Source organism: Cibotium barometz, chromosome 46 (assembly GCF_041138505.1).
Source record: "Cibotium barometz isolate CiBa-2024 chromosome 46, ASM4113850v1, whole genome shotgun sequence".
In the NCBI taxonomy this organism is placed as follows: domain Eukaryota; kingdom Viridiplantae; phylum Streptophyta; class Polypodiopsida; order Cyatheales; family Cibotiaceae; genus Cibotium; species Cibotium barometz.
In genome coordinates this window covers 25,339,794-25,353,338 of record NC_141091.1, presented here as the reverse complement: position 1 = coordinate 25,353,338, position 13,545 = coordinate 25,339,794, and the positions used below count along the sequence as shown (strand labels likewise).

At 40.0% G+C, this 13,545-nt stretch overlaps 1 protein-coding gene across 2 annotated transcripts in view; it reads left to right on the top strand.

Moving 5' to 3' along the window:
- Nucleotides 1-888, top strand: part of LOC147612051 (protein CUP-SHAPED COTYLEDON 1-like) — a 1,730-nt gene extending 842 nt beyond the window's left edge. For both annotated transcript variants that reach the window (XM_086783898.1, XM_086783897.1), the window contains exons 2-3: nucleotides 1-15; nucleotides 263-888. The exon at nucleotides 1-15 is cut by the window's left edge. In XM_086783898.1, coding sequence (XP_086640024.1) covers nucleotides 1-15; nucleotides 263-877 — 630 coding nt within the window. In that variant the 3' untranslated portion in view covers nucleotides 878-888. The remainder of the gene's footprint in view (nucleotides 16-262) is intronic.
- The last annotated feature ends 12,657 nt before the right edge of the window (nucleotides 889-13,545 follow it).

Here is a 13,545-nt window from a genome sequence, read left to right as displayed (position 1 = left end):
TCGAAGGGAAGAAAGGTGTGTGTGTGTGAGAGAGAGAGAGAGAGAGAGAGAGAGAGAGAGACGAGAGAGAGGTGGGTGCAAGTGTGTGTGTGTGTGTGTGTGTGTGAGAGAGAGAGAGAGAGAGAGAGAGAGACGAGAGAGAGGTGGGTGCAAGTGTGTGTGTGTGTGTGAGAGAGAGAGACGAGAGAGAGAGAGAGAGAGAGAGAGAGAGAGATGTATGGGAGACTACCATCTTTGAGTAACTAAATGGTGTTTCGCACAGGAATGGGTTATTTGCAGAGTCTTCCACAAGAGCGTGGGTAATAAGAATGTGTTGCTGCCGGAACTACGACAGTGCGGCGGTGCCTCCCACGTTAACGATTGTACCTCTGTCTCTCTCCCATCCCTCACAGACTTCTTCACAGAAGCTCCAACTCTTTCCGAGCCTCCTCTCTACGGCCACCCCCCGCCTCTCTACCTCGCCGACCCTATCGGCGCCACCTCCAACTTTGGCGACGCTCCCAACGCCACGTTGATGGCTCTCGCCGACAACTTCTCACATCACACCACGTCTTCGTCCGATCACACCTTTCCGCTCTCAGGTAGCAGTGGCGCATACGCCTCTTCTTCCCGGTATTCGGATTCCACACGCCGCCTGCCCTTGCTTCACAACCACGGCGCGCCCAGCCTTACCGAATCTTCCCTGCCCGTGCAAGAGCAGCTGCCGGCGTATTGTGATAACTTCCGCCTCAACGACATAGCTGCAACTCCTAGCTGCCTCTCAGCCGACAGCTGCACCACAAAGGCCCCGTCTGGAAGCACCATGGCTTTGCTACTCCCGCGGTTCCCCTCCGACCTTGAGAGCTTGTGGTTAAACACGTCAATGTTTCATGCATAAAACTAGCAATGGGTAATGTCTTCTATCCAAGTGTGTAATGTCTCCATTAGTGTGCAATTTCTTTGTGAATATCCTAAAGAGAATCACATTAGAGATACGATCCTTTTTTAAAAATGAGAAATATATACGCCCATAACATGTGTCCTTTTTTAATTGTATCCATGTCGTGTGATATGGTATGGTCTGCAGCTTATAGGCAAGATCACACCAGTAGCACATAGTGTCCACATCTAAGAAAAAATGCCACCACTCATCTTACCACCATAACCACCTACACCTAGAATCAAGTGAAAGTGGAGGAAGTGCATGAGGTTAGGAACTTAGACTTGAATTATCTAGAGTATATAGATAAGCTAGGAGAGATTCCACTCTATTATGTCCTATAGAATGACACTGTAGAATGACATACATGCAACAATGTCTCAGAGAGGCTCCTTGCAACATTATCATTATCATAATCTGTACAAAGTGGCAAAATTCCCTTAAAACTATTAGCATTAGAATACACCTTTGTGTAATGGATGTGGTGCGTTACAAGGCTTTTCTTATGAGATGACAAGATAGATCACTACCCTACAAGGGACATAGATAATACATCTTAACCTATTAAGTGTACAAAGAGGTAGGATCACATCTATACGTCTTAATGTTGTCACATGCTTGTAAGCCAAGAAATGATTTGCTACAAAAGGAGAAAATGGAGCTAGTATGTCTAAGGATGTGCCTACTCTAGCTCAATCTATCAAAAAGGATAGGAAGCATAGAACTAAGCAAATTGGTAAAGATGATGTCATCGCATACAAAGTGACTCAAAGGATGAGTCTATATCTAGAGCTTCAATATACCTAAAGCAACTCAATTACCTTTAGGATTGAATCGAGTTTCTCCTCCTAGAAATTAGAAATCAAGAAGAGGAAGTAGCAGCCACACCTAGTGGGCTAAGGGAATCTCCAGATCTTTTGGAGAAGAAAAGCTTAGAGGAAGCCCAAAACTTGATACAAGAATGTCAAGCTAGGTTTAATACTAGACTAAAAGCAAGAAAAGAGCCCGACTATCTATCCTAATGTGTTACTATAACTGACCAAGTTGGAAGACTTTTATTTGTTTCTCAACTTATTGTGGAGAATCTAGAGGGAGATTCAAATGAGAAAATCCTTTTGGAGCTACCCCAATATATTAGAAATAACTTTGAAAACCCAATCTACGATGGTATCTCCTAGATTGCCTTCGCTCATAGATATGGAGCATGTACCATTCTTGAATGATGTTTACTATAGTCCATGTGAAATCACTAGGCTTACACCATTCTTATCTACCAGTGTCAAGGATTAGATGGTAACCTAATTATTACAGGTAATTGGAGCTTGTGGATGGAGTTAAAAAGATTGGATGGGGTTACAAACAACTATATTGGAGGAAAAAGTAGAATGTCCTAGATAACAAAACAAACAAACAAATTAGGAAACTCTAATGACGTAAAGCAAAGTAACCTAATGTGCACATGAATAAATAACTTGATAGTGTCGCCATTTTCACTAAGCATTACTGGGAGGTCTAAGAAAAACCACCCATGGAGGAAACAAAATTGGTTTTAAAGCTAGCTCTAACAAAAGTAATTAAATGGCTTGGAATCTTGAAGGACTTGTATGTAAAAGATGAAAAGTTGAATTGAAAAATGTGATAATACTTATAAATTTTGCATGAAAGGTGCCTTTCCCACCTAAATCGTAGAGTGAGGGGCCCATCGTAGCCAATTTACACTCAGCTATACTGTGCACGTGTCCTTGCGGGTTCTCTCTAAACTGGACTTCTTTGCAATCCTCCACTTATTGTTTGAGAAATGGCTAGGATAGGGGTCACCATGCTTGACCCATCAGCGTATGGAAGACCTCCTATTGGAGAGATGTAGTTTCATTTGCTCTTTGGACCAACTTTCATCAAAGTGCTAGCCCCAAGGATTTATAAAATCTCTTGAAAATGAGGTAGTTTTTAAAATGCTTTCCTTAGGCATCCATGAGAACACTCCCATCAAACCTCCATCTTGTAATATAATCTCTCAATTGCGTGTGAACAGTCTCTCTTAGCTTCCATGTATGGCGAGCTAATGTCTCCCCACTAAGTCATGCACTAAATCATCCTTCAGAAAAATTCCTTCAAGAGCTTGTTTATTCTGCAGACACTACAAGACAATGAGGCAGTGGTTGTGCAAGAAGGGAGGAGAGAGAATCCAAGAAAAAATGTGGGCATGGCTAGATGCACGGCCACACATACGCAGCCATGTAGAGTGGTCATGCAAGAAGGGAGGAGAGAGGAGAGAGAATCCGAGAAAAAATGTGGGCGTGGCTAGATGCACGACCACACATATGCAGCCTTACACGGGGCTAAACACATGATCACATGCATGACCATACATGCACCATTGGCCGCGTGTGTGGTTGGTCATTGGATTTTTCATTTGCGGTACATGGGAAAGATAAAATATCACATTTCTATTAAAAATGTAAGACACGTAATTTATGAAGAACTGCATGCTAATCTCATCCTTTACTAGGTCTTGACAAGTTTCTTCGTCCACTTCAAGACCCATGGAATAAAAATGAATAAGAAGGTTGATTATTCCACTATGTGAATCATCACCACCATGATCATCATTGATGCCAAGATCATCCTCCTCATGGTCTTCCTCATCATTCTCCTTCGCATTTGCATCCTCCATGGCCACTTCCTTGTTTGCATTAGCTCCTATTAAGAGACTAAGGTTATGTAGAAGGGGAAGAGGAAGGTGTGAGTGTGAAGGGACTTAAGGTCCACTAACTCATCTATTTAAAGATGAGGCCATGAGGCATTTTGTATGTGAGCAAAGCCTAGTTGTATTTATAAACAACTTAATAAGCAAGATATTGTTCTTGTACTTTTTGAGTCTCTCCACTCCACACACTTGATCTAGCATGAGCACCATGTTTTCTCAACATCGTATCTAGAGCTTAGGTGATTTGAACCACTTGTGGTGTAGAATAGGTCAAAAATATCTATTTTTTGCTTATCTTTCTTGTGTGGAGCTCAACCCTCTTCCATTGGAGGCCTTCCAGCAGGTAGAGGCAAAATCTTGTGGAGATGTCTTCATGGAAGATGTAGTAGACTCGTGGGCGCATCAGGTCGTATGGCTAATTGATGAAATAGGCGCTTCCACACGCGGCGGCATTCCTCCTGCACAGAGCAACAGCCCGGCACGTAGTTTTGAGCTGCAGCGTTGGTCGTACATCAGTAGCCCGCCTGTGAGCCATTATTAGGCTAGGCTCTTTAGGGCTTTGATAGCCCACTAAGTGGAGAGTCTACAGCTCGGGTTTGAGCTCCGATGGCGGCCTGACGTGACAGCTACAGTCAAAACAATCCAGTCGCCTCTCTTTTTTCACCTTCAAGCTTCCATTAAAGCTTCATCTTGGTGATTTTTTTTGCTCATATCATCACCTCCTTTGCTCTAATCAATCAAGTGATGAAGTAAATGTTTGTTGCTGAGATTTCTCTTGATTTTGAAGAGATTCCAACCACATGAGATATTCATAAATCTCATTCCCGTGAAGCTTCAACATCAACATCAACTTTCAGGCTTTCAAAGCTTTCAAAGTGTGCTTTTAAGCACTAATTGTGTTGTTTAACACTAATTATGCTATTAATCTAGAAAAGGGAGGTTATTAAAAAGTGTTCTTAAACACTAATAGTGTTATTAAACACTAATGGTGAACTAATCACCAAAATAAGTGTTATTTTACACTAAAAATGTGCTTTTTAGCACAAATTATGTTTTATACACACTAATGGTGATATTAATCATCAACCAAAGTGTTGCTTAACACTAAGGTGGTCTTAACCATCAAAGGAGGAGGTCATTTACATTAAGGAGGCTCTTCTTCATTTACATTAAGGAGGAGGTCATTTACATTAAGGAGGCTCTTCTTCATTTACATTAAGGAGGCTCTTCTTCATCAACATGGAGGCCGGGCACACACCATAAGTGCCACATTCAAGTCTTCATCGACAAACCGCTTCTTCCAAAGAGAAATGGTGCAACCATGAACCAATTGTCTTCATCTCATAAGCTAAAGAGGTTGAAGAATTCTGGTTTTTTCATCATCAAACTCAGATTTTTGAGTGGTTTTAAAGTTGAACACATGTACACTAAGTGTTCATCTTCAATGTAACTGTTGTGTATTATCCTTGAGGCCCTTGTTTGTAAGAGGCATAGGCATGCCATAAGCCATATGTTCTCATTTCCCAAGCCCAAGGCATGTCATTCCACTGCATATTCTGCATTTTCATCGTATAAGATGAGTTGTAAGGTTGAGCATAGAATCCCTAAATGCTCTACCTTGTTGTTTGTCATGATTGTAAGCATCTTTTGGCATTGTTTTTGTAAGAGGCATTGGCAACATTATGAGCCATGTCCTCTCCTTCTTGAGCCAAAGATGATAAACCTTATTTGTTTGAGTATTTACCTCAACCAATTACTCATTAAGCTTGTAACTTCAAACCCTAAAGGGTATCATTTAACCAACATCATTTAACATGCATAAAAGCTATTGTAATTGTGGAGTAGACACTGCCCTTGACCAATCCATAAGGCAAGTGGTAAGACCCTCCCTTTCCCTTTCCCATTTAAATCTACCTCATTGCCCATGGAGGAGATATGGTATTCAAGGAAGCATCAAGCATGTTGGAGGAACATCTATAAGCAAACCATTTAAGCAAGGGTGGCAGCCTTGTCATGATCATTGTGTGAGAATGGTCAAGGTGGAAAGCATGTGGTGGAAGCAATGACATGTACGTCTAAAGCATGTCATCTACAAGAAGTCAAGCAAACACAAAGAGTGGGGTGCACCATCATTGAGGTGTACATCTTCATCGACAACAAATAAAGACTTAGATGGCATCAATGTATTAGCCTCTAAGGCTCTAGGAACACATTTGTAAATCCTAGATAACCACACCTATATTCCAAACCTTATACGCCTAATGTTATAAAGGCATCCTATGTCCAATACCACCTATTCCATTCTTTCATAGTTGGTATTGAGGGGGGGTATTAAGAGACTAAGGTTATGTAGAAGGGGAAGAGGAAGGTGTGAGTGTGAAGGGACTTAAGGTCCACTAACTCATCTATTTAAAGATGAGGCCATGAGGCATTTTGTATGTGAGCAAAGCCTAGTTGTATTTATAAACAACTTAATAAGCAAGATATTGTTCTTGTACTTTTTGAGTCTCTCCACTCCACACACTTGATCTAGCATGAGCACCATGTTTTCTCTCAACAGCTCCATGATGTGCAGCCCCTCCACCTCCTCCATGATTTCAACATTGAGATCTTGTAAAGTAGCCTTTCCATGAGGAGTAGCTTACACTATGTACCTGAGGAGGGAGCGAGCATCTAGCATCATGTCGATCCTAGTTGGAGCATGTCAGTCTAAAACCATTTCCACTTGTCCAAACACCTCCAAACTTGATGGGAGAAATCCTCCACCTCTATTCCACCTACACACCAAGCCCCAACTCAAATATCCTTTAGCAAGCCCTCCATCAACCCTTTGTATGGCTCCAAGCTAGCATAGATACTTTGGACTAGACACTAACCCTTCTGCTGCACTTCCTCAGTAGACCCAAAATGACGAAACTATGCAGAGTTTTTCCTTGACTTGTATAAGACCCACATATCAAGTTCCATGCCCAACTTCAAAGGAGAATGCCCCCAACAGCCTTTGAGTCCCTGAGGTCCTTATATGCAGTCTTGAACTCCAGTAGCTATCAGCTAGGCTTTTCGCACCTTCAAACACCTGCCTCCTGGTGTCAAAATTTCATGAGATTTGGTATGCTTTAGGTAAAAATATGGACATATGCCTAAAAAAACCTTGTACCCTGGTTCTCTTCCAGCATGGAGAAAACAGGACTGGAACAAGGCACTTTTACTAGTTTTGATTTTTGGAACAAAGCAACACTGCTAGTCCCAATCTCCTACCTTCTTTACTGCCATCAATTGCAAAACTTGTACTTGTAAGGATTCCACTTTGTAAACCTTGTTTCCTACTATCTCTCATCTCAAGCTCCCCTCATGGCTCCAAAACACTAGTCCACACAGCCCTTAGAACTGCTTGCTCAACCCACAACCCATAAGAAAACACCAAGAAAGAGATAGGAAGAAACACTAAGATTCAAGCTTGATGCTTCAGACTTCTACACCCCTAATGCTTCAGACTTCAGACTTCAGAAGGTTGGGTACAGACACTAGTTATAAACATAACTCACTCCTCACTAAAGCATCAGAATTAAAACTAATTAACATTATCACACACACCCTCAGAACCATGATTTCACCTCTATCCCCTTGATTATGAGGGGATGCACATAGCCTATAGACCTGCCTTTTCTAAACAAGAGTATTCACTGCTTTGAGACAGATATAAGATTATTGTACCAGATATCAAACACCTCAAACACAACCTTAACAAGCACCAAACAAGCTGTTGTCCAAAGTGAAGCAACCAAAAACAGACAAAACCAACAAGATTTTGAAAGATATTATGATCACAAAGTAAAAGCTTAAAGAGAACTTTGTTATGTGCACATCATTAGTATAATCTCTTGATAGATAGTCTCTCTTCTTTGGCTCTCTCCTCCAATTGATATTCTCTCCTTGTATGTCACATGCACACCCCTTAAGGGTGCACAATGATAAGCTGGCATAGTCTGAGCACATAAAGCATGTAGTGTCACCATATTAGTCAAAGCATCAAATGAGCATAGGAAAAATGTGAAACTAGTGTACCTCAACCTCGTCATCATCATAATCATGTACGAGGAGGGAACATGCATCTAGCATCTAACATCATATCGATCCCAGCTAAAGCATGTCAGACCAGAACCACTTCCACTTGTCCATACGCCACCAAACTTGATGCTAGAAATCCTCTACCTCTGGTCCCCAACTGCACACTAAGCCCCAACTCAAATCTCCTTTGGCAAGCCCTCCATCAATCCTTTAAAAGGATGAAACTATGTAAATTTTTTTCTTGACTTGTATAAGACCCACATATCAAGTTTCATGCCCAACTTCAAAGGAGAAGGCCCCCAAGAGCCTATAAGTCCCTCAGGTCCTTATGTAGTCCTCATGCAATCCTAAACTACAGTAGCTATCAGATAGGTACTTTTCACACTTGCAAGTACCTTCCTCATGGTGTCAAAATCTCATGAGATATGGTATGATTCAAGTACAACATATAGACAAAATCCACATAAAACCTTGTACCCTAGTTCCCTTCCAGCATGGAGAAAATAGGGCTAGAAGAGAACACTTTGACTAGTTTGGATTTTGGAACAAAGAAACACTACTAGTCCCAATCTCTCGCCCTCCACACTCCCACCAATTGAAAAACATGTAATTGCAAGGATTCCACTATGCAAAATCCCTACTATCTCTCACCTCAGAAGGCTCCCCTCCTGTCTCTAAAACACTAGTCCACATAGCCCTTAAAAAATGCCTGTTGGATAGCCTACAACCCATAGCCCACAAGAAAACACTAAGAAAGAGATAGGAAGAAACACTAAGATTCAAGCTTATGATGCTTCAGACTTCTATACCCCTAATGCTTCAGAAGGTTGGGTACTATAGCATAGGCTTGCTAACATGATGGAAAACACATGCTTCTACATACATAGCTATCTTGGGGGGTTCACCTAAAAATATGTAAGTGTAGCATGTGAATTCATTAGGAGAGGTATATTAATTAAAAAAAGTTACAGAATTACATTTATAGGAACGGTTTTTAAAACCAATTTGGGAAAAAAACCCCAAGTTTATGAAGAAAAAGGGGCCATTTATGTCATAAAATGATGTAAGTGTAAGGGCTTTTTAAATACCCCTCAAATGCACGTGATACATAAATTTTCTTAGAGGTTAACCCCCTAAGATAGCCATGTAGTATACATGTACACACGAGCATGGAGTAAGAGGAAAAGATCAAGAACAAGATAAAGACACATGAAAAACATCATAGTGCATTCCCCTCCTTCCAATTTGCATACATTTGCATACAAGAGGGGCTTTATATAGCCATCCAACCATGTGACTCTTGGGATGCACATGTGACTATTGGGCTCCCATAACCTCGACAAGATCCTAACTCCCCACTAGCACTCTTATAACCACTTCTTGATATGACATCTTTTAATGAACAAGTCCAACAACTCATTCTCAACTCATTAGCCTAAGCTAATGCTACTAATGCTACGGGGTGTTCACACCCAAGCTAATGCCAAATGCTAGGGGGTGTTCACACTTGTCAACACCTCTCTTCCACTTTGTTGAATTGGGGGTGTAGTATCTCCTATCAATGCCAAGTACATCATGAAATTGTGTGAATAGGTGGTTGCTAGAAGGTATAATGCAAGCTATCTCAAGTTATACAATATAATCATGTAGAACCACATAAAACTAATGGTAGACCAAGGAGACGGTAATGATTTCCACCAATCCGATGAAGAATCCATAAGCATATGTCGATGAAGAATCTTGTCCATGGGAACACAAGTGTGCTACCATCTGTGTTGGTGAAGCTTGCTAGCCTAGGCAACTAACTTCGGCTTGTACAAACATGAGTTATGAATATAATGAATTCCTCACTAGGCATCATGATTAAAACCACATCAACATCATGACACACATCCTCAAAACCATGATTTGACCTCTGTGCCCTTGATTGTGAGGGGTTGTACATAGCTTGTAGATCTGCCTTTTCTTAACAAGAGTATTCACCACTTTGAGACAAACATAAACCTACTATACCAGATATCAAACACCTCAAACACAACCTCAACAAGCACCACACAAGTTGATGTCCACAGTAACTAGAAACAAGACAAAACCAACAAGGTGTGGAAAGATATGATGATCACAAGTAAAAAATGGAAGAGAACTTTGTTATTCAACCTCAATATAAACTCCAGATAGATACTCTCTCCTCTTTGCCTCTCTCATCCAGTCGAGATGCTCGCCCTACATGTCACATACACACCCCTTAAGGGTGCACAATGACAAGTTGGCATTCTCTTAAGCATCTAAAGCATGCAATGTAACCATCACTCAAAGGGTTAGATGAGCATAGGGACAATGTGAAAGCAGTGTACTTGGACCTCATCATCGTTAGAACCATGTGAATGAGGAGGGAACAAGCATCTAGCATCAACTCGGAGCTCATTTTGGGACCCTATAAGAAATTCACTATTTTCTTATTTATCTTGCTCTTAAACTACGTAAAATAGTCACAACAGGTCCAAAACCGTCAGTTTGAGGCAATAAATATATTGTTGCTCACAAACAACGAGGTCTTATCATTAAAAGCTTTGAGAAGATACCTTTTTCATAGGTTTGGCTCACACGTATGAACGATTCTTTTGTCAGTATTACATAACTAATCTCTCTCATTTCGAATTTAAAAATATTTAGCGCCTTCTTCAACTCTCAAACAAAATAATATATAGTAAGAAAGAATACATCGCATTGTTGCGAAACATGGCAGAAGGAGAAACCAGTAGGAAATGACTTCATCATTTCCATGTCGACTTGGAACAACACTATGCACCGATATTGAAGCGCCAAAAGAGTTTGCATCTATGCACTCAGCAAAGAGACATGTTGCGGAAAGGAGGTTTGCAGCATATAGACTTGTGGTGTGACGGAGGCATCTATCCAACATGCATCATTAGAAATTCAACACCTCTGTTCTCTAATCCAACAACTCTATTGAAGTTTGTAGGCAATGGAGTAAATGGATTGTATGGATACGTCTCAGCTCAATGTGCTCATGCAAATATGTACAAGAATTTATATCTACGAGAGGAGGCAAGCAGAAGGCAAGATAAGATAGAGTGTGTGGCATTGAAGCAACTTCTAGAAAATGAGAAGGAAGAACATAAAAAGACAAAGACAATGCTATTGAAAGCGAGGAGAAAAGGCACTGTATTAGGAGAGAGACTACGGAATAGAAAAATTCGGAACATTGCAGAGTTGAAGGGGCTGGCTCTAGAGGATGTAAGCGCAGAATTCAAAAAGCAAGGTATGACGATATCTTATTGTTAACTTCCATTAATGAGCATCTAGAAACGTAAGTATTTACATGTTTATTTCTTTATTGCATCCAAATTGTTTAAACGAATGAAGAAGTTCCAAAAAATTTCAATGTAAATCAATGAACTTTTAAAGGTGAGTTATAAGTGTCTCAATGTATAATTGTAGATGTGTTTCTTTCTTGTTATAGGAAAATCTTAAGGCTTGGTGAAGTAAATGAAAATTCCAATCTTGTTCTAGTGAAGCAAATAAAAGGTTTAGTCTCTAAAGTTGTCGTGCAGAGCTTGATAGATGAAAAAAAGTTCAAAAGGGTGAAACGTGATGCTGTCGAAAAGTTTATATCAGAAAGTAGAGTTGATGTCGAAAAAATTCAAGAAGCCCTAGATATGAGTGAGGTGAGTAGAAAAGGATATGCTTCAATCTTTAACATCGTTTCTTCTACTCTCAAAGATCATCGGATAAAACGTGTATTGTTACCCACCCCAGCAGTAGTGTGGCGCCAAAGAGGTCTTCTAAATCAGAAAATAGATGACTTCATTGGACAATATTTACATATCGAAAATGTATATGAAGGGGCCAAAGGAAGGACTATATATGATCCTTTGAATAATATTTTTGTGGAGCTGCAACAATTACAGAGAAGAATGGTGGAGTTTTATAACATCACACTTGAGGAATGTAAAGGAGTTTTAAAGTTTGTTGTTAAGCTTGACGAATGTGAAATTGTAAAGGAAAAGAAGATAGAAAGAGTGACTATTACCTTGATGAATCGGGCACTTGATCCATCAATCACAAAGACCAGTTCAAAGTACTTTAGCGTTCAATCAGAAAAACATGTATGGTGGTTGGGATCATTTGAGGTATGGATTTTCTTATTTTGGTGTTAGTATTTGTTGAATATACATGTATATTTTTTAATAAACTTCTACCATATATCATTCTATTGTAATGGCAGGTGAAGACAGAGGACCATGAAACACTTAACTGGGTTTTTCACCAGACAGATATACCCTCAACTGTAAGGAGTCAAATTTTAGGGGGTCATCTTCATGTTCCAGGCAAAGGTGATTTTCAAGTAGAATGGCATATGGCACGTGATCTTAAGACATTGAAGTGTATGTACAATATCAGTAAAGGGGGTAACTCCAAATCTCCTTGCTTGTATTGTAAACAACCAGCCCATGTCTTGGATTTCAAATGGTGAAGAAGAGCACCCAATAGGGACAAGGAAGATCCAAATTTTAAAGCAGTTCTTGATATTCCATTATGCAATGTTCACATTTGCACATTGCATGCATTGTGTAGAATTATTGAGAAACTTGTTTTTCTATATATTGGATTTGCCTAGATACTTCGGCCTGAGGTGAAAAGAAAAGAGGCAATACAATCATTGGAAGCGGTATTATCAGAAATTGGTCTACATGGTGGAGATGTCCATATAACAAAAGATCTTAAGAAATCTACAAATGGTAAAGAGGTACCTATCAAGCCATCCATTGGTGGAGTAAAGGCCCGAAGGTTTTTATCACGTCCACAAAATACAACAAGAAAACAGGCTAGACAATCACAATATGTATCCAAAATAAAATACAGTGTGTGGAAGCAAGTCCACAATGCAGTAAAAGATCATCAGGCAGATGGGATGGCACGAGATGTGAAGGTTGAGGTGTGGAAATTGTTGGATAAGCTATTTGTTTATTGTGACAAAGTTTCTTGGAACAAAAATGATCAACACGCATTTCAGAAAGAGGTTAAGAATTTTGGAAAGGCAATGAAGGAAGCATGGACAACCTGCAACATAACCCATTACATGGTGACAACACTAACTTCCACCCAATTGTTCAATTTTGAGAACAAAATGATTTGTATTTTCTGTGTTTTCTAATGCTAGACTCTTTCTGTGTCCAAACAGCATATTATCTACAACCATCTTCCATTCTTTGTAAAAAAAGTATGGATGCCCTGCAATTTGGTCTACACAAGGAATGGAAAAATCACACTACATGGCCCGTAATGCTTTCTTTAGACATACACAACATTTTGGAGGAAAACAAAAAGGCAACAGCTTAAAGGAAGTGTTTCAATGGTTTTATCGAGAACACCATATTAGGGAATTTAGAAATTTTCCATAAGTTTGGGACACGTGGTCAAAACTTTGGATTTGCCATAACTTGAACACCATTACTCCAAATTGTACGCTTTAAAGCTTAATAGATCCCTCTTTTCAAGCGCTTTCCAATGATAGGTCACATGCTAGGGTTTTGAGAAACTTTTAGACATGTTAATCGGGTCCCACCTTTTTAGTATTACAAAAATGGGACTTGGGAGATTCCCAAACTCACGAATATGGTGTTCGAGGCGTACTTCAAAAGATCGAAACAAAGAGAAAGGTCAATGCATCTCAAGTCAAGATAGCCTTTCAAGTAGCTCAGAAGCAGAGAAGACAGAAAATTTTAGACAGTTCGAATGCAGCAGAGAGACATGCTGAATGGAGAAAATCAAAGGTCTTTGTAGATCACAAATGGGTGGATAGAATACAAGTGTAAATGTTGTGTAT